The 26,878-nt window shown below is 37.7% G+C and overlaps 1 protein-coding gene across 7 annotated transcripts in view; it reads right to left on the bottom strand.

The window, feature by feature from the left end:
• The window catches only part of sgsm1a (small G protein signaling modulator 1a), a 67,650-nt gene that overhangs the window by 21,760 nt on the left and 19,012 nt on the right, over positions 1-26,878 (bottom strand). For 6 of the 7 annotated variants that reach the window (XM_077521235.1, XM_077521230.1, XM_077521236.1 and 3 more), the window contains exons 4-15: positions 15,748-15,910; positions 15,530-15,682; positions 15,348-15,415; positions 12,820-12,965; positions 12,111-12,248; positions 9,527-9,651; positions 9,102-9,169; positions 8,870-9,033; positions 6,910-7,045; positions 6,029-6,158; positions 5,116-5,180; positions 3,730-3,875 (exon numbers count right to left, since the gene is read on the bottom strand). In XM_077521235.1, coding sequence (XP_077377361.1) covers positions 3,730-3,875; positions 5,116-5,180; positions 6,029-6,158; positions 6,910-7,045; positions 8,870-9,033; positions 9,102-9,169; positions 9,527-9,651; positions 12,111-12,248; positions 12,820-12,965; positions 15,348-15,415; positions 15,530-15,682; positions 15,748-15,910 — 1,502 coding nt within the window. The remainder of the gene's footprint in view (positions 1-3,729; positions 3,876-5,115; positions 5,181-6,028; positions 6,159-6,909; positions 7,046-8,869; positions 9,034-9,101; positions 9,170-9,526; positions 9,652-12,110; positions 12,249-12,819; positions 12,966-15,347; positions 15,416-15,529; positions 15,683-15,747; positions 15,911-26,878) is intronic. The other variant, XM_077521231.1, reaches the window with a different exon arrangement.

Here is a 26,878-nt window from a genome sequence, read left to right as displayed (position 1 = left end):
CCTTACTGTTCACACGGTTCAACTTTGTCGTGGACTATCGCCAGGGATCCCGGAACCAGAAGCCAGACGCTTTGTCCCGGATCCACGATGCGGCCACGCCGGAGGCTGGAACTGAACCGGTCCTACCCGCACATTGCTTCGTGGGGGCAGTTCGATGGGAGGTCGAGAAGAGAGTCACTGAAGCACAGGAAGGGATCGCTGTTCCTGAGGAGTGTCCGGCAGAGAAACTGTTCGTCCCTGACCCTGTGCGGGCTGAGGTCCTACGGTGGGGTAACACCTCACGAGTTGCCTGTCATCCAGGAATTAACCGGACTCTTGCCTTGATCGGCCAGCGATTCTGGTGGGCCGATATGAAGAAAGACGTTACGGAGTTCGTCAAGGCATGTACCGCTTGTGCGTGCGGGAAATCGTCCCACCAGCCGCCGATGGGATTGTTAAGGCCGCTACCCATCCCGTCGCGGCCATGGTCGCACATCTCACTGGACTTCATCACCGGTCTTCCTCGATCCAGGGGAAATACGGTGATTATGACCGTGGTCGACCGGTTTTCAAAGCTGACTCACTTTGTTTCCCTCTCCAAACTGCCGTCATCCTGGGAAACTGCACAACTCCTCGTCCGTCATGTATTCAGGCTTCACGGCATCCCGTTGGACTTGGTGTCCGACCGTGGACCACAATTCATCTCGCAGGTCTGGAGGAAGTTCTGCAAGCTGTTGGGCGCCACAGCCAGTTTGTCGTCAGGGTATCATCCTCAAACCAATGGCCAGACTGAGAGGGCCAACCAGGACCTCGAAGCTGCCCTCCGGTGTGTTTGCCTGCACAATCCTGAGTCCTGGTCTTCGCACCTCTCATGGATCGAATACGCCACGAACACTTTGCCGTCATCGGCGACAGGACACTCACCCTTTATGGCAGCATACGGCTATCAGCCACCCCTGTTTCCGTCTCAAGAAGGTCCCATCGAACTACCCACTGTGCAGCATCACCTACAGAGGGCCCACAAGGTATGGCGGGAGACCCGAGCGGGGCTATCCCGCTCAGCTGCCCGTAACAAGGAGATTGCGGATCGGCGGCGGCGACCGGAACCCGCTTACCGGCCTGGGGACAAGGTCTGGCTCTCATCCCGGGACATGCGCCTGGCAGGGTGCTCCAAGAAATTGGGTCCGCGCTACATCGGACCCTTCGAGGTACTTACCGTCATCAATCCAGTGACTGTGAAACTCCGTCTTCCACCTTCACTCAAGGTGCATCCAGTGTTCCACGTTTCCCTACTCAAGCCAGAGACTCCCAGCCCGCTGAACCCACCTGCACCAGCTCCGCCTCCTCCCCGTGTGGTCGATGGGGATCCGGTCTACACGGTCAAGGAAATTTTGGACTCAAGGCGCAGGGGCCGGGGCTTCCAGTACCTGGTCGACTGGGAGGGTTACAGACCTGAGGACCGGCAATGGGTCCCTCGCTCCTGGATCCTGGACCCGTCATTGATAGACACCTTCTATGCTGTTCACCCAGATAAGCCAGGTGGTCCGCCAAGGGGCGTCCGTTAAGGGGGGGGGGTACTGTCATGGTTCGGTTCTCAGCCTGTTGTGCCTCTCTCTCTTCCAGTGCCAATAACGAGGGAGGCGTTCCCCAGCACCGCACCTGCTTCGCGTTAAGCAATCAATGCTTTAAAAGGACTCCGAGCTGCCCTCTCCGGTGTCGGATTATTATTTGCTCACCATTGTGTCCAAGTGTTCTCCGCGTTCTCCAGTTTGGTAAAGTCATAGTATCTGTTTTTGTCCTCGGTTAATTCTGTATTCACGTGTGTATATCCGCGTCGCTTTCTGTTGTTTACTCCGCCTTTGATTGTTTCCGCATTCTATTTCGTGTAGTCCTTGCCGGGTGCAAGTGTTTGTGTTTGCTATTCTGGCCTTGCCTTTTGCAAGTGTTTTTTGTTACATTCGCGTTCCTTGCCTTTTGCAAGTGTTTTATGTTACATTCGCGTTCCTTGCCATTTGATAGTGTTATGTGTTACATTCGTGCTCCTTGCCTTTTGCAAGTGTTTTTTGTTATATTCGTGCTCCTTGCCTTTTGCAAGTGTTTTCTGTTACCTTCGGGTTCCTTGCTGTGTGCAAGAGTTTTTTGTGATTCTCGTTATCTTGCCTGCGAGCAAGATTTGCTTCTTCGGTTTAACCAAAGAATAAATCGACATTGTTTTCCTTCTCTGAGCCTGCCTTTCTGGGATCTGTTTTTCATCGACTCGGTCGAGTCGTGTCATTCAGAGGCATACGATTCGATTCCAATGCATCACTCAATTGACTTTTGTACATTTTATGGTCCATGTAAAACACTGGTAACTTTTTAACTCATTTGCTCCCAATGACATATAAATATGTTCTATTTTAAATATCACCAGTGTCCCAAAGACTTATATATACACGTTTTTTTTTTTTTTTTAAGCTAGAGCATACAGAAGGCTTTGATGCAGCCTCTGGATTGAAGTGAATGGTTGAAGCAATGGTAGTTATTACAAAAACGACCAGCAGGTGGCAGCAGAGTATACGAGATCAACCAGGGCCATGTTGCAACAAGCTATTTTTCCCACAGTTTTAAACAGATTTGGAAATAATGATGAAACTGAGCTATATTCTAATGCTAATTGCGTCAAAACGGAAACAGATCGATAGAAATATACCTTTTATTTACCTGATGAATGAAATCAAAATAAGCTAAAATCCAGCAAAACAACAGGGAGCGAAGCGGGGTTTGCTTCAGTGAAAATGGCTGGGAGTGAATGAGTGAATTTACTTCATATTTTGACTTTTATTAAAATGGTAAGGCAACCTGGTTTACAATTCTGTGTCATCAGTATACAAATTTCAAAAAGTGCCAATGGCAGCATTTGCTGTAACAAATGTCTAACTTCTCCTATAACAAAAACATATTTAAACTTATCAATCTGATTTAGTGTAACCTGTATTTTAATACCTTAAAGTGCAATATGCAGCAGTAAGAATGGCTTTTAGTTTATTAAACTTGATTCTTAATACCTCTGAATCCAGTCAGAATCATTTTAATATGACGATCGATGCATAAAAAAAAAAATGATTATATGTTCCCACCCCTATGATCTCCACAAGGAGAACCAAAGCAAGGAGAACCAAAACAAGATAAATCTGGAGTTAACAGTTAAGAATTTTTAGAATAATTAATGGACCCTTGACAAGGAGCAGGAAATCATCAAGGTTTAATAGAGGCAACTGGACTATGGCCGTGTGTGTTGTGTTGAGTGGGCCACAAATGGCCCCTGGCCATAATTAGGACACCAACACTATAGTTTTTTTTTTTTTTTCTCCCTTCTTTCTTTTTTCTTTAAAAAAAACAAACGCTATTGTTATCACTGCATTAATGCTCTCATCACTCTTATTTGGGGCTAAAGGTAATTTCCCCACAACTAGAAAAAATAAATAAAAGATCATCTATATAGCATGTTAATTTCATGAGCCAGGAAGACGCTTGCAAGATTCCACTGATGTACAATCCCAATGTGGACAGTTATACTGACAGAGCCATTAGCGACGCTTCATGCGCACTACTGCGAGACTAATGATGTGAGCAACATAATTAGCAGAGAATGAGCATGGGTGAGACGGCTGAGTGGCAAGCGAGAGAGGGAGGGAGGCTGGAAAGGGGACATGGCTTGATGAGTGTATATGAAGACGTGCTTAATGTGAAATTCACGGGAAGGCTTACGGTACGGTCCTGCAGGAACATCTGCCACACATCTGCAGTGAGTCCTTTGTACGCATCGCACGGCACGTCGGGCGAGACAATGGTGTGGTTGACGAGAGCCGAGAGGTGAGTGCGCACAGTGGACAGGTGACGGCAGTATGCCAACCCTGGGTGATGAGATTCAATCATTTTACGAAGGCAAAAATTAATATATCATTCTTTAAAGCCATTGGATACTGTGTATGCTGAAGAAATGGCATTCAGATATTCTGGATGAAAAAATCTTCCCTCTTCTAGACATTTTATGAGCTACGAATGAAGCACAGAGTGTTACAGCGACACTAATCATGTTAGAAAGCATCCTGTGCCTCAGATAATTGAATGACCTCAAAAATTAGTTTTGTAATGATGCACTGCACCACCAAAATGCATTATTTCATATTGAGAATATATTTTTAAGATGTATTATCTTTTAACAGAATTAACTTCTGGATATTAGATACTAGGGATGTAACGATATCCAAACATTACGATATGAAAGTCACGATACGATATTTATCACAATATTGTGGGGAGTTTGGCAATACAAAAAAAGGTCACAATATTGTAAAAAAATGAGCTCATACTAAAAACAAACAAAAACAAACAATATTGCGCTTTTGTACATTACATTAATTCATATATAAACAACCTACAATCTCTAATAACACTTAATATTGAGGCATTTAATTGCTAAGGCACATATTGAGTTCCTCCGCATATCGACTCGGTTCCTTCATCTGACAATGAGCGTGGATTTTAAACATAGATAGGGCAAAAACATGCTTTGTGAAAATTAAACGGCACTAAAAAAAAAGAACAGCCACCAGAGGGTGCTAGAACTGCACAAATGGAAATCCAATTTTTAAACAGATGTGCTGCTTCTAATATCGTGACACGACAACGATATATTGTGTCAGTTTTAATAGCGCGATAGCACGATATTGCAATTATCGTTACATCCCTATTGGATACACATGCTTGATATTAGAATTCATTTCAATATATCACCAGGAACTTGCTTCATGGTAACTGCATCCAGGATGTAAACACAAAATTGTTTAACAGGGTTTTCTCTATTAAAGAATAATGATGAAGAATTATTTTTGAATGACCCAAGAATTATGCACAGTCTATGCCAAGATTGTATGTGGGTAGAATTGTCGTTTTGGAATGCCGTGGCCAATAATAATAATAATAAAAATAATAATAACAATAATAATCACAACTGGTTAGACCACATGACCTTCTTCCATTGTTTCTTATAATGACATGAACTTTTGTGCCTTTTGTTGGTGCCAACGTACATTTTCGAGGCATACAATTGCACTGGAAAGGTGAATAGTGTGAAATGAAAAGTTCACATACAGCCATAAAATGCCCGAGAGATGATCTGATACTTCATGTTATCACACAGCAGCTTTAGAGGAGTCCTGAAGAGAAACAAGAATCAAGTCACAACTCTGGGAATGTTGACATAAACCCTAATGGCAAATTTTTAGCTGTCTTGACAATGTCCCCAGCAGGATAATGAAGCTCTTTATCTATCTCAACTTGTCATTTAGAAAACACCAACCCGATGCCCATTTTATCTGCTTAGCTCGTTCTCATTGTCCCACACATTCTCATATCAGCGAGGAAAATGTCACGCATTTTTCTGCCTATTGCAACATCCTGCTGTTGCCTCTGCATGCGCAGATGTTGCCAGCCAGTGACTGTGCCTCAGCAAACCTTAAGTCATTTGCTCCCAAAAACGTATAAATACGTTCTATTTTAAATGTTTTAAGTGTCCCAAAGATGTATTATCCGTTTTGTTTTTTGTTTTTTTGTTTTTTATGCTAGAGAATACAGAAGGCTTTGATGCAGCCTCTCAACTGCTAAGAGCGGTTGAAGAAATGGTAATTACAAAACTGCCAGCAGGTGGCATCAGAGAATAAGAGATTAACCAGGCCCATGTTGAAAACAAGCTGTTTCCCCAAAATTCTAAACAGATTTGTGAATGGCAATGAAACTTAGCTATATTCTAATGCAAATTGCTGCAAAACGGAAATAGATAGAAACATACTTTTTTCGTCTTGATGAAAGAAGAGAGTTTAATCTTTCTTTTGGCATGTTCCATGTTTTTATAGCAATAGAACACATTATTCTGTGGGCCTTGCAAAATCAGTCAAAATCCAGTAAAACAGCTGGGAGTGAAAATGGCTGGGAGTGAGATTAATTGGTTTAAGCAGAGCAAAAGCTCATTTGAAGCCTTGACGTGATTATATCTCACTTCTCTCACCTCTCTTGGTTGCAGCCTTTGGGCGCGGACCCGTCGAAGAGGCTGCCCTGGGAGCAGGATGAGCACGAAGACTTCCTGAGAGTGGGATGCCACATTGCAGAGCTTTGGTCCATCAAATCTGGTGGAGTCACTGCAGAAGGCACACGCACGCATCATTACTGTCACCATCAATGTATGACTGCTTCCTGTGAATGAACATTGGGAGTTAGATGAGAGAATAATTTCATCTTAGGTGGAATTGTGCTGTTCAATGCAGTGCACTGTTGGATCATAAATAAAACAAAATTCATCATAAACACAGGTTAAAAGACTAAAAAACATGAACAAAATAACTGCACACTATAAAAAAAGAACAATGAGGATTAAGCAAGCAAAAGATTTTCTCAGCACAGCGCCTATAATCATTCCATCACTTGTCAAGCCTCCACTTAATTGAAGGCTATGTTGTCGTAACGCATGAAAGAAGGTGTGACAAGACAATAGGATGGAGTTAGTGGGGGTTTTATTATTGGCACACATCAATGAGCTTGACCAGAGCCACAAGGCAGGTCAGGAGGATATTAGATGGTGGGAATGAAAACAGATCCAACTGAGTGAAGACTCAGACGTCCAAGTGTGACAGCCACAGCATTGGAGATGCATTCTGGGAATAATCGACAAACATTTGTCAGTATTTGACAGCTTGGGGGAAAAAAAAACTGATGGTGAAGTTACGACTCATTATCTTCACTAAATCATAAAGTTACAAAACAATCCATAAATAATACTATATGAGTAAGTAAGGAGCTAATGTGCAACAAATCCAGTGTCATACAGAAGTAATCTAAATGTGAACAAGATGCAAAGAAAAACAAATGTTTTGTCAAATACAAGTGTCTCACCAAAGTCTGATAGGCTATTTGGAAATAGGATGCGGAAGACATAGTCGGTGGCCTCTTCCTCCTCCTTATCTGAAACAGAGTCCGTAGATCCTGATCCCTGAGGAACCCTCTTCTTCAGCTTCGGGAACACCTTACCCTGCAGCAACAAAAACAACAACAACAACAACAAAAAGAAGAATATTAAATTAGGAACAAATGAGTACTGGGCTGTGAGAGAACAAATTGAGACTGAAACGTTTGCTGTTGATGAAATCAATAATGCCTACATAACAGCTATAGTGAGAAGGCACTAATAAGACCAAAAAAACTTGTCAGACACTTGAATTTGGCAGAAATATCAAATGTGTTTTTGGTAAATAGTACACAGTAAATTTTGTAGAGTACATTTTATTCTACAAAAAAAAAGAGTCTATTTGGTCTCACTCTAAACTGTCAAATTTACACTTGACAGTCAAATATTCAGAGTAAATTTTACCCAAAGTATTTTTACTGTTGATGAGAGAATTCATGTCTCATGACAAAAACCTCGGAACATTTTTTTTTACTCAGAAATTCTAAGTACCAGTAAATTTTAGAAGGATTTTTTTTTTAGTACATTTTACTATTTTATTTAAAAAATAAATAAATGTAACACAAGGGTTGAGAAATTAACTCACAATCTTGAGCTTGGGAGACGGCCACTCTACCACATGAGCTATGCCACTTGAGGTAAGAAGATTCCAGCCGACAAGCGATATACTAACACGCAGTAGGAGCTGCATGGCTCAGGGAGTAGATTGTCTGTCTCCCAACCTGAAGTTGTGGATTTGTTCCTCAACCCTTGAGTGACTTAAAAAAAATAATAATAATAAAAATAAAAGAGTAAAATTTAGTCAAAATCTCTCCTTTTAAATTCACTTAGAATTTCTGAGTGAAAAACCTTTACTAGGTTTTTTAATAGGGTAGGCAAATTCTCTCATACACACAAAATAACACTGAGTAAAATTGAATATTTTACTCTTCTTTACAGTAGGACCAAATAGATTCTTAAAAAAAAATTTACTCTACAAAATTTACTGTGTACTTCACATTCTATATTCAAATTGCTTCATCGAATTATGTTATGCTGAACATTTGCCGAAAGAAAAAAGTAGAAATACGGACAAACTTAACCTCTCTGGCAAAATTTACTAACGGCATAAGAAATCATTCATTCATGTGGATTTAATATGAGTGTCTTCGTAGCCGTGCTTATTAACTCATTTGCTCCCAAAGACGTATAAATATGTTCTATTTTAAATGTATTGAGTGTCCCAAAGATGTATTTATACGTTTTTTTTTTCTTTATGCTAGAGCATACATAAGGCTTTGATGCAGCCTCTCAACTGCAGAGAAAGGGTAAAAAAAAAAAAAAAAAAAATGGTAGTAATTACAAAAACGGCCAGCAGGTGGCAGCAGAGTATAAGAGATCAACCAGGGCCATGATGAATAAAAAAAATCTTTTTCCCCACAATTCTAAGCAGATTTGTAGCTACATTCTAATGCTAATTGCTGCAAAACGGAAACAGATATATATAAATATGTATATTTTTTTCCTGATGAAAGAAGAGACTCTAATCTTTCGTTTGGTATGTTTTTATAGCAAAAGAACACAATGTTCTGTGGGCCTTGCAAAATCAGTCAAAATCCAGTAAAACAGCCGGGAGCAAAGGGGATTGCTTCAGTAAAAATGGCTGGAAGTAAATGAGTTAATATCCGTCGAACAGGCGTGGGTGTATGCTATCATTCTTTTTGCTTACGCTGCACATAATAAAACAAAGAGAACGTCATCATGTGTGCCGGTGCATGTCGTGAGAACATAAAGCCAACGGGTCATCAGCTGTGCAGTTCATCCATTATCGGTTTATTGATCAGATCCAAAATGATTCAGCGCGAGTGCTGTGGCTAACGAGACATTTGAGTGACGACCTCAGGTGCTGACCTTTCCCCTTTGAGACCAGAGAGGCGGATCCAGCTGACCGTGCGGAAGCAGACCGTTTTCCAGGCAGGAGAGGAACTGAAGCAGGTGGCCTCCTTTAGGGAAGCGAAGCGGCGGCCTTTGGATGCCATCCTGACTGACCAGCACCACTGTGCCCCCGCTGTCCACTGCAGAAGAAATGTTTTCACCAGTGCTCTTCATTGCCAGGTTAAAAATTCCGATTGCCTGGCCTTACCTTGTTGATGGCAGTGCAAGTACACTATTTCTTCAAGTGGGATTGTCATTGCGTAGTCCCAGTACACACTGCAATTCATCCAGTGAAAACAATTCTTTATTCAAATGGAATAATAGTCAAGCTTGTGTAAATAGATAAGCAAAGATCAATAATCAAACTTTCGTACTACAAGAAAGCGCACAAACGCACAGAGAGGAATATTACATACAGTTGGTCTGACAGTGTCTCAGTCAATAAACCACCTGCAGGCCTGCCTGCTGAAAATAAGCCTAATTAGATGAGCTGTGTTTACTCTGTATACACAGTCTGTGAGACATACGCGCACGCACGCACACTGCATTATTCAGAAACAACCGAATGTTTCCCTAACAGCAGAGCTCACAAACACACGCCAACATCAAACGTCAACACCAAGACATCATCACCTTCGTTCATAGTCCAAGTCGCCAACAGAGCCGTTCATAAGTTGATTGGGTGTCCACTTCAGTGTCATGAGCTCCGCCGTCTGATGAAGGGAGAGGTAACCGAGGATAGCTTCCATGTCGTCCCTCTGCAACAGCCACGATCGAGGACGGAAAGGTTTCATCAGCCGTCATCAGACAATTACTTTTGAATGTGGACTTAAAGGGGAAGTCAGCCTTAAACATTTCTTGATATAAAAATATGTTATATGTGACCTCACTAGTCTAAAAATGACATTCTAATTAATATTACGTTTGTGGAATATAAGTTATGCAGCAAAATTCAGCCGTTTTTATCCATCTCTGGGGCGGCCATTTTGCCACTTGCTGTCGACTGAAGATGACATCACAGTTACTCAGGGCTCAAGGCTATGACCAATCACAGCTCACCTGTTGTCCGAAGCTGAGCTGTGATTGGTTGTTACCTGAGACCTGAGCAACTGTGATGTCATCTTCAGTCGACTAAGTGGCAAAATGGCCACCCCTGATATTATTTTGTTTTTAACTCATTCAACTCCAAAAATGTGTAAACACGGTTTTTAACTAATTTGCTCCCAATAACGTGTAAATATGTTTTTTTTTAAATGTTTCAAATGTCCCAAAGACGTATTTATAAGTTTTTTTTGTTTTGTTTTTTTATGCTCATACATAAGGCTTTGATGCAGCCTCTCAACTGCAAAGAACGGTTGCAGAAATGGTAGTTATTACACAAACGGCCAGCAGGTGGCAGCAGAGCAAAGGAGATCAACCAAGGCCATTTAGAAAAAAAGCTCAATTACCGGTACTTATAATTTTAAATAGATTTGTGAAAACTGATGAAATTTAGCTCTCTTCTAATGCTAATTGCTGCAAAACGGAAACAGATAGAAACATACTTTTTTTTCCTGATGAAAGAAGAGACTTTAATCTTTCTTTTGGCATGTTCCATGTTTTTATAGCAATAGAACACAATATTCTGTGAGCCTTGCAAAATCAGTCAAAATCTAGTAAAACAGCCGGGAGCGAACGGGATTGCTTCTGTGAAAATGGCTGGGAGTGAATGAGTTAATACTTGGTCCTTCACTCTCAAAAACAGATTTACATGTTTGTTATGCAAGAGCATACAGAAGGTTTGATGCAGCTTCTGACATAAAGAGGTGGCTTAGAGCAATGGTATTATTAAAAAAATTGCCATCAGCTGGCAGCAGAGTATAAGAGATCAGCCAGGGCCATGTTGCAACAAGCTCCTTTTGTCAGTATTTTCACCAGAAATGTGAATAATATGAAACTTAGCTATAGTCTAATGCTAATTGCTGCAAAACGGAAACAGTTCCAAATATACTTTGTTTTCCTGATGAAATAAGAGACATTAACCTTTCTTTTGGTAGGTTCCATGTTTTTATAGCAATCGAACACAATATTCTGTGGGCCTTGCAAAATTAGTCAAAATCCAGTGAAAGTGGCTGGCAGTGAATGAGTTAAATAATGATAGATGGGGTTGACTTCCCTTTAAATCAGCGGGCCATTTTTCAGTGGCCCGCGACATATGCTAAAAATTACATTTGACTCAGTTCAAATAAAAATAAACAAAACCAAAATGTTTGGAGATGGTCAAAGTAAGAAGGGAGGCTATTGAAAAACAGGTGCCATTAAAGGTTATTTTAGTTAATAATAAAACTAATGAAAAAACTAAAATTCAAAAAACAATATTGTTACCGAAATAAAATAAAAACGAAAATGCTTTTTAAAAACCGAAAACTAACAAACTACATTTTATGTTTACAAAACCAACTAAAACTAACTATAATTATACCAAACGTCCTTCGTTTTAATCGTTGGTAATTAATTTAATGTATGAGCCTTTGGGAATGATTTTAAATGTGATTTTTAGTAGATTCATTTTGATATAAACCGGAATAACGATGTTTGAAAGTATGTCACACAGAAGTGACATCATCTAGCAGCAGCCAAAAGAAAAGCACCTTCAGATGACGTCACTCCCATGGTGTTTTTTAAATATTGTGCACAAGTAATGCACATTTTTTTAAAAAAGTAATACTCATAGTGAAACTAACAAACTAAACTAAAACTAAGCATTTTTTTAAAGAACTAAACTAATACAAACTAACATAACCACCCTGAAAACTAATAAAAACTAACTAAAATGAAAAATTCCAAAACTATAATAACCCTACTGCCATATTACAAATAAATTGGTTTATATACTGTAGCATTTTTCTAAATGTGCAAAAGCACAAATAAATTATTTGTACAATTTTTAGGACGAAACACAATTTCTCTTCATAACATTATCTGGCCCTTGCGTCCTTCTGATTTTCTGTATGTGGTCCTCAAATGAAAAGGTTTGGACACCCCTGCTTTAAATCATGTTTAGTAGTTAAAAATCTGCTCAAATTATTATTATTTTTTTAAATAATAAATAAATGACAGTGTCAGAGAGAAATTAGATAAACATGTTATTAGTATTTTTTTGTTGTGGTAGCTGAACTGGCTAAAAGTGTGTGTAAAACAGTGTTTTGTGCATAGTTTTTTCCCATCAAAGACTTACTGGCTGGACGAGCACATTGTTTTTGCCGAAGAGCAGCGTGGCCCTGTTGTTTTGATGCAGGGACTCCACATAGTCGCGTGCCGATGGTGAGGGAGAGGGGCGCTCGTCCATGCTGCCGCTGGAGTGACGCTTCTGGATCTGAAATATGATGAAATATATGCTCCTTAAAAACACTATTCAGGTATAAAATATGTCATTTACCTGGTGTGTGAAGTGTAAATCTATCCATCCATTTTCTTGACCGCTTATTCCTCACAAGGGTCGCGGGGGCTGCTGGCGCCTACCTCAGCTGGCTCTGGGCAGTAGGCGGGGGACACCCTGGACTGGTTGCCAACCAATCGCAGGGCACACAGAGACGAACAACCATCCACACTCACACGCACACCTAGGGACAATTCGGAGCGCCCAATTAACCTGCCATGCATGTCTTTGGAATGTGGGAGGAGACCGGAGTACCCGGAGAAGACCCACGCGGGCACGGGGAGAACATGCAAACTCCACCCAGGAAGGTCCGAGCCTGGACTCGAACCGGAGACCTCAGAACTGGGAAGCAGATGTGCTAACCACTCGACTACCGTGCCGCCCTTGAAGTGTAAATGTTTAACGTAATGTTTTGTCTCGACGCACATTGACTTCAAGATTCATTTGAACCTAACACATCCGCACCCACAGGAAAATGAAAGCAATTTACGACCAGTTCTTGACTTACACACAATGCAGGCCTCTTGGTGGGCGAGTCCTGCCTGCAGTGACCGCTGTGGATGCGATGCCTTTGCACCAACTCGTCAGCCGAGGGATCGGTCCAGAAGTGGTCGGCCGTCTTCATCTTTGTGTACTCCAAAGCACAAGGTCCAACTGTCATTCAAAGATACATCAGCTGTAAAATCATGTACATGCTCAAACATATTAAAATAACAATACTTTTTACGCGTACAATCAAATAAGATCCAATATGAAAACTGTATGCAAATTTTGCCGTAAAGAGAGACGATGATACACATTTTTCCAAATTATTATGCAAATGATATTTTTCATCATAATTTTCAAGTCGTCATGTTATATAAGTTGAAGCAGCCAATGATGCAGAAATATTCCTTTCAGCATGAGATGGTGCATTGTCATGCATGAATATGATTTTGTCACGAAAAGCACGCTTCTTCTTTTGTTCAGAAACTCCACATTTTTTTCAGAAGTCATTTTCACACCCTCAAAGGACAAGAAAAGAAGAGACTGCCACCTCCTTGCTGACGTTGTAGCTTTTTTGGTGGCCAATTTCATTCCGCACGGAACACTCTGTATCATTGACTCTACATGATTGGCTTCTATATTTCTATCTATTTAGGAAAATCTGTGAAAAATATCTTTTGCATAATGAGTTGGATGATATTCAGTTTTACATAGTCAGAGCTGTTTTAATTAAATATAATTGCAGCTGTAAAAATGGATTGCACAGTGTTTGTCATATGTCGGGAGACGCAAAATGACCGTTTCAGAAAAGTTCCAGGACTTGTGTCACAAAAGTCACATTCCGAACCCAAATTATGAGTTCTCCGTTTTCCCTGTGGGCTAGATGATCAACCAGAATGTTTACAAAGAGATCCTGTGACGTTTGTGACGTTTAGTGTACGAGACTTCTGGCAAGAAAAGTCGTGACAATTACAGCGACAATGCCCTCAACATTCGACAGAGCCTGGCCGAGAAGAACATTGCCCTGCTGGAGTAACCTCCCTACTCACCTGACATGGATTTGTGTGATTTTTTTTTTTTTTCCTATTTCCCAACTGCAAGGGGTTGATAAAAGTTTTGAAGATGGGGATGACAAGATCAAGATGACCGTGACGAAGAAGCTGGGAGGATGCTGGAAGTACCTCGCTGGGAAAGTAAGTTTGACTTCTGGGAAAAATTGTAGTTTGAAATACAGTGTTCCCTCATTTATTGCGTGTGTTACTTCCAAAAACTACCCGCGATAATGGAAATCCGCGTTAATAAAAAAAAAAAAAAAAAAAAAACGTTAAGAAACATACATACATTCCTATATATATATATATATATATATATATATAAAATGTTTTTTCATTGTGGTATGACCTTTACTTTATTATAAATGCTTTTTCATGTATTATATGTTTGTTTGTTTTTTTATTTTGGTATGATTTTTAGTTTATGAATGCTTTTTCATTCATAATTTATTTTTTCATTTACAGTCATTTTTTCCATTAAAAGTATGCTTTTTTTTTATTTACTTATTACAGTATACAGCACAGTATATCGTTTTTTTTCATTTATTATATATGTGTTTTTGTTTTGGTATGATTTTTAGTTTGTTTATTATGAATGCTTTTTCATTCATCATATACGTTCTTTTTTCATTTACATTATTTTTTTTCCATTAAAAGTATGTTTTTTTGTATTTACTTATTACAGTATACAGCACAGCATATAGTTTTTTTCATTTATGATATGTGTATGAATTTTAGTTTATTATGAATGCTTTTTGATTCATCATTTGTTTTTTTTTTGTTTTTTTATTTATAGTCACTTTTTTCCATTATTTATTTATTTATTTTTATTGACTTAAAAAAATATATAGATTTTTAATATACAGCACAGTATATATTTCCTGGAATGCAATGTCGTGGAGCGTACAGAATAGACTCCACGGATGCCCGTATGCCCCCGGTCGGACGTACGGCTGGGGAGATACGGCCGCACAAAGACAAAAAAAAATCAAATCAAAAAGCACGTTGTTAAAAAAAAAAAAAAAAAAAAAAATGCACACTGTCAAAAATCTGTGCAACAGCGAGGCCACAAAAGATAAACCCACAATAAACGAGAGAAAACTGCATATATTTTGCAAAACCAGCCCTGGAACTTTTCTGACGTCCGTCATATGCAGCCTACAATTAAATGAAAACCTCTCTGATAGTCTCACTCAAAACAAGGCCATATTAGCATCATTATGATGAAAGGCATAATTATTATACAGCTCTTATATTAGATTTCATCAGATTTTATAAGTACTAAGCATAAATCTGATTCAATCTGAAATGAAGGCCCCTGCTGTGATTCACACAAACAATTTCAGGCTTCAATAGGGGTACAATTAACACCACAGGAAAAGGGCAGACAGAAAAGCTTTTAGCCAGTAAGACCTCCAATACTTTCATGTATGAATGAGCCAAATACATGTTTGTTAGAAAACTCCAGTAAAAGCTTGTTCATAAAGTCACAAATTACCCAGCAAAGAAGCAAGGATAGGTCCGTCTACGGGGTCCATCAGAACAGCCTCTTTCTCATAATATTTACTGGAAGACAGATAAATAGGATGAGGATCAGGTAGGTGGGGATCAGGGTAGAGTGTTCCTGCAAAACTCGCACACAGATTTGAATAGCATGACATTTTACACTTTGTAAAGCACCTGCTGTTTTCCACCAAGAAGAGGACAATCTTGTCCAGCACCTTCTCGAAAAGAGCCGTCCGAATCCATAAGTTCTTAATGGCCTTCGGAGTGAGGCTGGGAAGCCGAGGCATTCGGCGCAGGCTGTCCTGGCTTTGCAAACTTTGGCTTCGTCTGCAAGTAGACGTGACAAGTTGTAGAAAAACGTGCAGGGATCGCTGTGTGTTTTTTTCACTCACTTCGTCTCGATGATTTGCTCCATCTCCTGGGCCTTCTTGCACAGCTCCTCAGCCGGGGGGAAGCTCTTGCCCACCTTCATGAACAGGGCGGCGATTTTGTTGCTTCGAAGGAAGCCCGCCGCTCGACGTTTCAGCCCGTGCAAAACGCATGCCTCCACCGCAGCTGTGTCAAAATGGTAGGATTCGATTACAGTAGATTTCTGTATTATGCTGGAGTAAATAACAGTCTGTTTTTGTTTTTATGTTTTTTTTAACCCATGAGATAGGCATGTAACGATCCCGGCGATATCGTGATATTGTGATATTAAAACTGCCACAGTATCGTCGTCGTCATGTTCACAATATTTAAAAGCTACACATCTGTTAAAAAAAGTCAGGTTGATTTCCATTTGTGCAGTTATAGCACCCTCTGGTGGCTAGTTTTTTTTTATTGCAGTTTAATTTTCATGAGGTATGTTTTGGCCCTTCTATGTTTAAAATACACTAATTGTCTATGATGAAGGGGATTGTAAAATGCTTTGAAGCGAGTCAATATGTGGAGGAACTTAATGTGGGCTTGCATTAGCGATTAAGTGCCTCAATATTAAGTGTTATTAGAGATTTAAGGTCATTTATATGTATTGCTGTTATGTACAAAAGCACAATGTTTTGCTTTTTTTAGTATGAGCTAATTTTTTTTTACAATATTGTGACCTTTTTTAAATGTCGGCAACCTCCTCACAATATCGTGATAATTATCTTATCATGAGCTTCATATTGTGATATCGTATCGTGATATTTGGATATCGTTACATCCCTACTATGAGACGGTTTTAGTGACGCAGGCCTCTCAATTATGGTCTTTTATTTAAAATATGGATATTAACCGATTAACATATTCAGTGTTATAGTGCAAATGTTTTATTTACCGCGTTAAATGAAACCTTAAGGTAGTGAAAATTATTTTCTTAAATTACAATGTGAAGTGAGTGATATTATGCGATACACAAAACAATGTTTAATGATGGCAAAGTAAATTGAAAACACCAGCTTTATATAAATTTTTCTGCAAATGTACATTGTTGCCTGATCATTTTTTTTCGTGAAAATGTAGATTTCAAATAATTTTGCTTGTAATATATGTTATATATTATAATTAGAGGTCAGCAGAGTAGCCAAAAACTGTTAAAATAAATAAATAAATAATAATACTCAAGTACTGAGTAGCTCGATGTTCTGACTTTCATTTATTTATTTACATCAAATAAAATATCAATGAAAAATAGTGCTGTCAACGTTAAAGCATTAATTAATTAATCACAAAAAACTATCGCATTAATCATGTATTAACACAGCTTAATCACACTATTAATTTTGATCGCAGATGATCCTTTTTATCTGACAGCGGATGGTTACGTTAAAGGTAGCTGTTTGAGTTTGAGCGATAAACTATATATATTAACTACATGCATTAAAGTAAAGTAAAGCATTTAATAAAGTAAAGTAAAGCATTTAATAAATGTTTACATATGTCGTAGGTCATTTTTTTCCCCCATTTTAGATTATGCAAATTAACTGATTTTAAAAAAAGAGGACGACGAGCGTGTGCAGTGGAGAACATTTTTTTGAAGACGTCCTCATAACATTAAACGTCGAAAAAATTAAGACATAACAGATGCTCTTCAAATTTGGCAGGCAAAATATGTTGGAAAAAAACACCTTTTTAATAAGTGATTAATTATTAGTAATTTTTTTAATAAAAAAAATCCAGATTAATCTGATTAAAAATTGTTTGACAGCTCTCTCTCTCTCTCTCTCTCTCTCTATATATATATATATATAAGGGGTGTTAAAAAAAATCGATTCGGCGATATATCGCGATACTACATCGCGCGATTCTCGAATCGATTCAATAGTCGGCAGAATCGATTTTTTTTTTTTTTTTTTTTTTTTTTTTTTTTTTAGAACATTAAGCCTTAATATTTTATTTTAATGCTGTTCAAACATGAAACAGATTACAACCTCTATAAGACTGAAATTTCCGATAAATAACTAATACATTTTCATATAAATCTTACACTCTACAAGCTTACTGATTAGTATTTTCTAAATTTGAATGAAAAAAATCCGCAACAATCGACTTGTAAATTCGTATCGGGATTAATCGGTATCGAATCGAATCGTGACCTGTGAATCGTGATACGAATCGAATCGTCAGGTACTAGGCAATTCACACCCCTAATACATATATATATATATATATATATATATATATATATATATATATATATATATATATATATATATATATATATATATATATATATATATATATATATGTATATATATGTATTAGGGGTGTGAATTGCCTAAATAACTAATACATTTTCATATAAATCTTACACTCTACAAGCTTACTGATTAGTATTTTCTAAATTTGAATGAAAAAAATCCGCAACAATCGACTTGTAAATTCGTATCGGGATTAATCGGTATCGAATCGAATCGTGACCTGTGAATCGTGATACGAATCGAATCGTCAGGTACTAGGCAATTCACACCCCTAATACATATATATATATATATATATATATATATATATATATATATATATATATATATATATATATATATATATATATATATATATGCTATATTGGTTCTAAATGTACAATAAAATGGACAATAAAAATAAATGTTCTGTTTTTATACTCTTGTTAACATAAAAGTTGGGAAAAAAGGTGAAACTAACAGAAATACGACAGCATCTTTTAGTCATTCAGACCGAAATTTCATAATTATTCATAAAAATTAAATAAATGTGTGATATTGATTTGTGTTGAGGTCAATTATCTGCCACTAGATGGCATAATTGTATTTGTAAGACGTTTGTGACAGCTCAGTGCATTTTTCTTTTCATATTAAGATCTATCTAATCTTTAACATGAAGTCACTTGTGAAATTGTGCACATTTTTAAAATTGTAAAATACAACTTGGCCCCAGTCTCCACAAATATATGCATTATTATTACATTTAATACTGAAAATTTTTGACATGGACATGTGGACTGGAATTCCCCCATTACAGGCTTTCCAAGTCAGGGATGGTTATTAATCGTGCGTTAAAAAAAAAATAGTGGCATTAAAGGAACTTTAAATTAACTCAAAATTAACGCACTCATGAAAATCATGAAATACCTAATGATAAATAAAAGAAAACTGTAATTAATTTGAATCTGCAAACAGTTTGCTGAAGACAAGCAGACTAAAGCAATGGATTACTGGAAGCATGTCCTGTGGTCTGATGAGACCAAGATAAATGCATTTGGTTCGGATGGTGTCAACCGGTGAGGAGTACAATGACAAGTGTGTCTCAAGCATGGTGCTGAGTGTCAAAAGTTAATGCATGCTAATAATTTTTTTGTAGTTTATTCCCTACCCGACATTATATTTCAATAACAAGAACAACAATCACCAGAATGAGCGGAAGAACCGACTGCCCTGAGCTTGAAGGCCTACATGGCAGCACCTGAAGCGGTGTTGACATTTGAGTCCTCTTCAGGACTAATCCTGCGCTTCTGTTCACATGGGGTCACATGGACGAGCGCGGTTGCTGTGGCAACCCCCGTCGATAGCGAGATAGCGCTTCGGCGGGAGGGAGGGGCGGCCGAGACTCATCAGCATCACAATCTGTGTTTCCATCATCACGACTCCTTCAAACACGCGTCTCATCTCCTGCATCCTGCTGCTCTGTAAATGGGAGCCGGTCGTTTGCGCTGTCAAACCACAATCACGGAGGCTCCAAGCAAGTTTGAACTTGACGGTGTCAGTTTCCTATGAAACAGTACTGCATGAACAAATCTGCATCTTCCTTGATCTGTCTTCCCCCATTTTACTCAATGTCTCCCTTTGCTGCTTCTAAACAACCATGACAGCAAGACATATAACAAAGCGTAATCTTTTGTAAAATCTAATTAGGCACAATCGATGCTGACTCACCTTGACAAAACAACAAAAACATACATGAATACATTTATCCGACAGTGGATATGAAAAGTCTAGAAACCCCCTCGAGGTTTTTCAGATCTAAAAATTGAGACAAAGATAAATCATTTCAAAACCTTTTCCACTATTAATGTGTGTCAATTCAACTGAATTGTTTTATTTCATCTTTTTTTCATCTTTTTCAAAAGATAATTGAAAATAATGTGGTTGCCAAAGTGTTCACATTCATAACTGGGATGTGGCTGTGTTCAGAATTAGCCAATCACATTGAAATTTATGTTAAATGGGAGTCAGCACACACCTGCCACTAATTAAAGTGCCTCCGATTAACACAAATAGATTTCAGATCAACATCTGGGCATTTCCTCATTTTTTTTTGTAACAGGAGCATGAATGTTTTGTGCTAAAACTGACTGCTATTTCTGAACTGTTTATAATTCCCTTCACCTTATCTAATAAGACGTCAGTTCCAGTTGCAGAAAAAAACTGCAAGTGGATGCTGCCACCACCATAAGTAGTATGTGTTTGTGCCAATTTCTGCCAAACATACATTTTTGAATTATTGCCCAAAAGTTCAACCTTGTTTTCATGGAACACATGCAAGATTTTAATATGGTAAAGGGACAGTTCAAATTGGCAGTCAATTTTCGCATCTAGAAGCAGAACATAAATGGATTAAAAGCCTACTAGAACATCTAAATAAACCAATCTTAATCTTATTTTTTTTTTTTTAAAGGGTGTGAAGACCCATGGTATGTTCCAATTAGGGCTGGGTATGGATTCTAACTTCCTCAATCGATTCGATTTCGATCCACAAGACTTCAGTTCGATTCGATGTTCAATTTGCTTCAATTCAATCTGATATTACATTAATTATGGAACATCAATTATTTTTAAATATAAAGGACAATATAAAAACTCCACAAACATTAAATTCCAAACTAGACTAAGTGCAATTTCTAGAGAAATTGCGTGGGAATACTGAAAGCTGAATGCAATAGCTGAATGCTAATGAAGTAAATTGAAAGATAAATGATGTGAAAATTACAAAATTTTAATTGAAGTTGAAAGATACATGAATAAAAAGAACTGAGCAGTATCACAGAGCTGGTTATGATGATCAGGTGTATGTATGGAAGTGGGTGTGGAAAGTGGGACTTGGAAAAAGTTCAATGTCAGCCCCATTGAAAACTAAAGAGGAAAAGTTGATATTTGACGTCAAATTGTGCGAGTACTGTACGTAACGTGGAATCAGATGATATATACCCCGGAATGTGTGAATTTTTGAAGCACCTTGAAATTTGAACGGTGTAAATCGGAAGTATTATGTGAGAGTTGTTTTTCGGATAAAAATGCTTTCAGCATTCTCACAATTAAGTTTTACAGCGGCAGTAACTTGTTAAATGATTTAGCAACACGTGATATAATCACTTAAGTGTTACACAAACATTGACATTAGTAAGGATAAAATGAAAATATTACATAATTCAAATTCAACTAGACTAAGTGCAATTTCTGGGGAAATTGTGTGGGAATAATGAAAGCTGAATGCTAATAGCTGAATGTTACGATGTGAATGCATGTGGAGTGCTTATGAAGTAAATTGAGAGATATATTCTGAAATTATGACCTCCTGAATACTGGACAATGCACTTTACCAACTGTGCCACTGAGCAGTATCAGAAACCTGGTAATGATGATATGTTATATATATGGCAGTGAGCGTGGAATGTGATACTTGGAAAAAGTTCAGTGTCTGTCCCATTGAAAATGAATGGGGAAAATTGATATTAAAAGTTAAATTGTGCAAAACTGTACATAATGTGGAATCAGAAGATATGCACCCCGGGAGGTGTGAATTTTTGAATCTAGTTGAAATTTCAACATTGTAAATTGGAAGTATTATGTGGGAGTTGTTATGCGGCAAAAAAGTGTGGAGAATAAAAATCACAACTAGACTGAGTGCTGCCCTGCGATTGGCTGGCAACCAGTCCAGGGTGTCCCCCGCCTACTACCCAGAGCCAGCTGAGATAGGCGCCAGCTCCCCACGCGGCCCTTGTGAGGAATAAGCGGTCAAGAAAATGGATGAATGGATGGATAGACTAAAAGTGAAATTTCTGGAGAAATTGCGTGGCAATGCTGAAAGCTGAATGCTAATAGCTGAATGCTAAGATTTGAATGCATGTGGAATGCTTATGAAGTAAATGGAGAGATAAATTATGAAATGATGACCTCCTGGTTACTGGACAATGCACTTTACCAACTGTGTCACCGAGCAGTGTAAGACACCTGGTAATGATGATAAGTTATATGTATGGAAGTGGTCGTGGAAAGTGATACTTTGAAAAAGTTCAATGTCTGTCCCATTGAAAATGAATGGGGAAAAAAAAGTTGATATTAAATGTTAAATTGTGCCAATACTGTAAGTAATATGGACTCAGATGATAAATACCCCGGTAGGAGTGAATTTTTTAAGCTAGTTGAAACTTGAACAATGCATGTTCATTGTTATTTACGCAAATCTGACAGTTTTATTTTTTTTAATTTTGTTTTGGGGTTTTTTAGTTTTGCATTGTGTATTAGCCCCTAATCATGGGTCCAAAGAAAGCAAGTGCAAGTGGTAAAGCTGGTGAAGAAAAGAGGAAAGTAGTGCGCAGAACTATTGAATTTAAAAAAGAATCTTAGATAGGATATCTTCTATTAAAATAAAACAGTGTCTATTTCTACCCTTTTCTATTTATGGTAAACAGTATACGGTACAGTTTATGGTGTAAAATAGTAAAAAATAAATAAAAAAATTAAAAAAAACTTGGAAAAAGTTTTTTTTAGACTTGGAACGGATTAAAATTATTTACATTAATTATAATGGGAAAAATTGTTTCGGATTTCAAACAAATCACTTTTAGAACAGCCTTTTGGAACGGATTATGTTCGAAAACCGAGGTTTGACTGTAATCGATTCATGGCTTTATGAATTAATATCAGGCTCGAAAATGAAAATCTATTTGATTTCCATCCATCCATCCATTTTCTTGACCTCTTATTCCTCACAAGGTTCGCGGGTGGTGCTGGTGCCTATCTCAGCTGGCTCTGGGCAGTAGGCGGGGGACACCCTGGACTGGTTGCCAGCCAATCGCAGGGCCTATTTGATTTCGATTATTATTTATTTATTTATTTTAACACAGTCCTAGTTCCGATCGCCATACTGTAGCTACTCGCTACAATGGCCCTAAATAATTGAACAAAGGGCTACTGAACACCAATCACGTCGTCTATTTTAATGCCACACTCTCTCCATCGTGTCTGAATGGTTCGGACTTTCTGCAGCAGCTCATCAAAGGAGCCGCGATGTTGAAGGCTAATTGTTCCCTGGAGAGCGGGCTGAGCTTTTCTCCCATCCTCCATTCGCTCAATTCTAGTCTCTGCGGACCACAACCCAAAAGAGGGTGGTAACAAGAGCCACGGTGAGATGGCGAGAGGGGGAGGAGGAAGGTGGCTGACAACAAAACAGAGCATGAAGAGGCGATTTTGTCAACTGCTTAGTGTCCATTAAGATAAATGGCGGCAGAAGAATCGCTCTGTTCCGATTGACCAGTTAGGCTTTTAAAAAATTCAGTGGATAATGTTTACAATAATGTGACAGCAAAGTGACTTGATGATGCTCTCCAATGAATGCACCATTAAACACAAAACCTACAACATTAAATATTAAACACGCTGAAGCATTGTGTAAAACGAGACGTTCAATTATATTTTAATAAAATCTGTGTAGCAAGTGACACCACATTTACATAACCTTTCACTAGCTAAACTGTAAAAAGAGATTTCGGAAGAATGTGCAACGTAATTTACTTACGATGAAGTTCATTTCCTTTTAGGATGTAAAATGCTAAACTTGTAATTACCCGCGTTTCTTGCGCCAGACACACAAAAAAGCACGAAAGGTGTGAGATGTGAATTCTCTTCTAATCTAACCATTTGCAGCAAAAGACCTTCTGTCTTTCAAGCAATTTGATCTCATTTTCTCACAGTCCTCTAGCGCTTTTCTCCCGGGCGCTAACATGCTCATTGATGTGGAAAAGTATTAAATTGAATTAAATGTCACGGTGACCGCCGCTTCAGACAGTTGTAACTGTTCTGACATCTGTTGGGGAAATCAGACAAATTAGCGTTTACCGCCGTCATGTAATGTGAAGTAAGGTGTCAGAAAAAAACAAAACAAAAAACTTTCAGGAATACTTATTGAGGGCTCAGGAAATTACATAATTCAAAATTTATTTCATTCTTTAAAAAAAGAAATGAATGTGGACAGAAAGAAGTGAAACTTGTAACTTTTCCTGATAAATAAATAAATAAATAAATAAATAAATAAATAAATAAATATGACAGTAAGCAGTTAAGATGCATGGTAACAATTAAAAAATTGGTGGTATATATATATATATATAAAACCAATAACTGAACTTTGATTCATTTTTTAAAAATACAAATGGACTGAGATGTAGGGCTGTGCAATTAATCGAAATTCATTTACAATTTCAATTATTACACTCCACAATTACAAATCAGCATAATGGTAAAAAAAAAAAAAAAAAAAATATTAATATTAATTTTTGGGTTGTTTATATTTATACATTTGCACCTTTTTTCAATTTTAAATTAACTAATTTCATAAATTTGGTTTCATCCAAAATGAACTTGCATAGTTGTTTGTAGTCTTTCAAATAATTTTATTTGTTTTATTTTTTTATTTTTATTTATTTATTAATTTATTTATTTTTTATTTTTTTTACATTTAAACATTTTCTTTTGTCCAAAAGCCTGCATTACAACTTCAAGTTTTTACCAACATAAAATAAATAAATAAATAAATAAATAAATAAATAAATAAATAATGGTATATATTATTAGAAATTCTGCTTGGTCCAAAAGGAACTTATGTCATGGTTCGGTTCTCAGCCTGTTGTGCTTGTGTGTGTGTGTGTTCCAGTGCCTGCAACGAGGGGGGCGTTCCCCAGCTCCGCACCTGCAGCGCATTGATAATCAAGACTTTAAAAGGACTCCGAGCAGCACAGCAAGCCGTCGGATTATTATTTGCTCACTAGTGTGTCCAAGTGTTCTCCGCGTTTTCAAGTTTTGGTAAAGTCATAGAATCTGTTTCCGTCTTCGATTTACTCTGTATTCACGTGTGTATATCCGCGTCGCTTTCTGTTGTTTATTCTGCTTTGTTTGATTGTTTCCGCATTCCATTTCGAGTAGTCCTTGCCGGGTGCAAGTGTTTTGTGTTTGTTATCCTGTCCTTGCCTTTTGCAAGTGTTTTTTGTTACATTCGCGTTCCTTGCCGTTGCAAGTGTTTTATGTTATATTCGCGTTCCTTGCCGGTTGCAAGTGTTATGTATTACATTCGTGCTCCTTGCCTTTTGCAAGTGTTTTTTGTTAAATTCGTGTTCCTTGCCTTTTGCAAGTGTTTTCTGTTACCTTCGGGTTCCTTGCTGTGTGCAAGTGGTTATTGTGATCCGCGTTATCTTGCCTGCGAGCAAGATTTGCTTCTTCGGTGGATTCAAAGAATAAACCGTGATTGTTTTCCTTCTCTGAGCCTGCCTTTCTGGGATCCGTTTTTCTTCGACTCAGCCGAGTCGTGTCAACTTACATGATTACAGTGCTTTATTTTATATTTTTTAATTGGTCTTAATATTTTAAAATGCTTAAACATTTTCTTGCTTTGTACCAAAAAAATAATAATAATAATAGTTTGAATAATCGTGATTTCAATTATTGCCAAAGTAATCGTGATTATTATTTTTTCCATAATCGAGCAGCCCGACTGAGATGATTTAGTTTTACAATCCGGATTGTTCCACAAACTGACACCTTGAGTTGAAACATCGTTCTTTTTGTTTTATTCTGTATTTAGGTTTAGAAAAAAAAATAACTAATTTTTTTATTGAATTTGATTTGCATGTTAATTGGTAAAAATTTCAAGATGGACGGTTAAACTCCATCAACTCATGAATTTTAAAGTTTTTAGTTGTATAAATATTGGATTCGTGTGGTCTCTGTATCCCCATCCAAACATGACACGAATAGCACGTTTCTGTAAAAGAAAAATGGGTTCGGTGTAGGTTTTGCAGGCACACCCCCACACTTCAATGCAGTAGGTCAGGTATGGAACAATCAATGATTTTTATTGTTATTTTTTGTGATGTCACCACAGGACGCTATCGGTGACCGTATGTACGGATGCAAAAATGATAATATTCTGAAAAAATACATTTACGTTATATAGATCTCACACTGAGTGAAATATTTCATGATTTTTTTTATAATTTGGATGATAATGTACAGCTAAACACCCAAATTTCAGCATCTCAAGAAATTTGAGTATCCCATAAAAAGCAATCAAGAACTATTTAAAATATATAAAACAGATGGGCAAATATTTATGATGGTGTCATATCAATGTCACACTGTTTTAATTTAACATTTACACTGTACAGATAAAGTATGTTGCTTGTACTTCTTTTTTAACAGTGGTAAGTTTTTAATCAACCCCATTTTGCTTATGTTGAAATTTTTACAATCATACAAACATAATGATAAAGCAAACTTGACAAATAAATCTTGTTTGTTCTGAGCCACACAGCCCCCAAGTGAGGCTGGCATGTGGGCAGTGTGTTTCTCACACAATGTAATAATATCATACTTCATTGGCACCATTTGGTGAAAAAAAAAAAAGAACTTTAAATGCCACCGGTTTGACAACGATGCAATTGCTAAAATGTGTTAACGGCTGAGTTTGTATGAAGCAAAAACAGGAACTCTACTAAAAATCTCAGATTAATGCCTAAACACCAATTTATGTAACCGTTATTTGATTTGTATCGGGTATTATGCACAAACCTTCCTGTATGTTTTTCTGAATTTAAGAGACTGCTATCGAGTATTTTTTGGGTATATTTCTCAATAGCATTAATTTGTCTCTCGTAAAAACATCCATTTATTTTAAATGATATTATTGAAATACATACTGAGAAGATGAGAAATGGTGCCATTAATATCCATCTATTGTTTCAGCAACAGTAGAAGAGTGCGATAAATTTGTCGATCGGCAGTACAACAAGTACTTTTCACAGGAAGCACTTCGACC

The sequence above is a fragment of the Festucalex cinctus genome, chromosome 5 (genome assembly GCF_051991245.1).
Source record: "Festucalex cinctus isolate MCC-2025b chromosome 5, RoL_Fcin_1.0, whole genome shotgun sequence".
NCBI classification, from domain to species: domain Eukaryota; kingdom Metazoa; phylum Chordata; class Actinopteri; order Syngnathiformes; family Syngnathidae; genus Festucalex; species Festucalex cinctus.
This window is presented reverse-complemented; position numbering and strand designations above follow the sequence as displayed.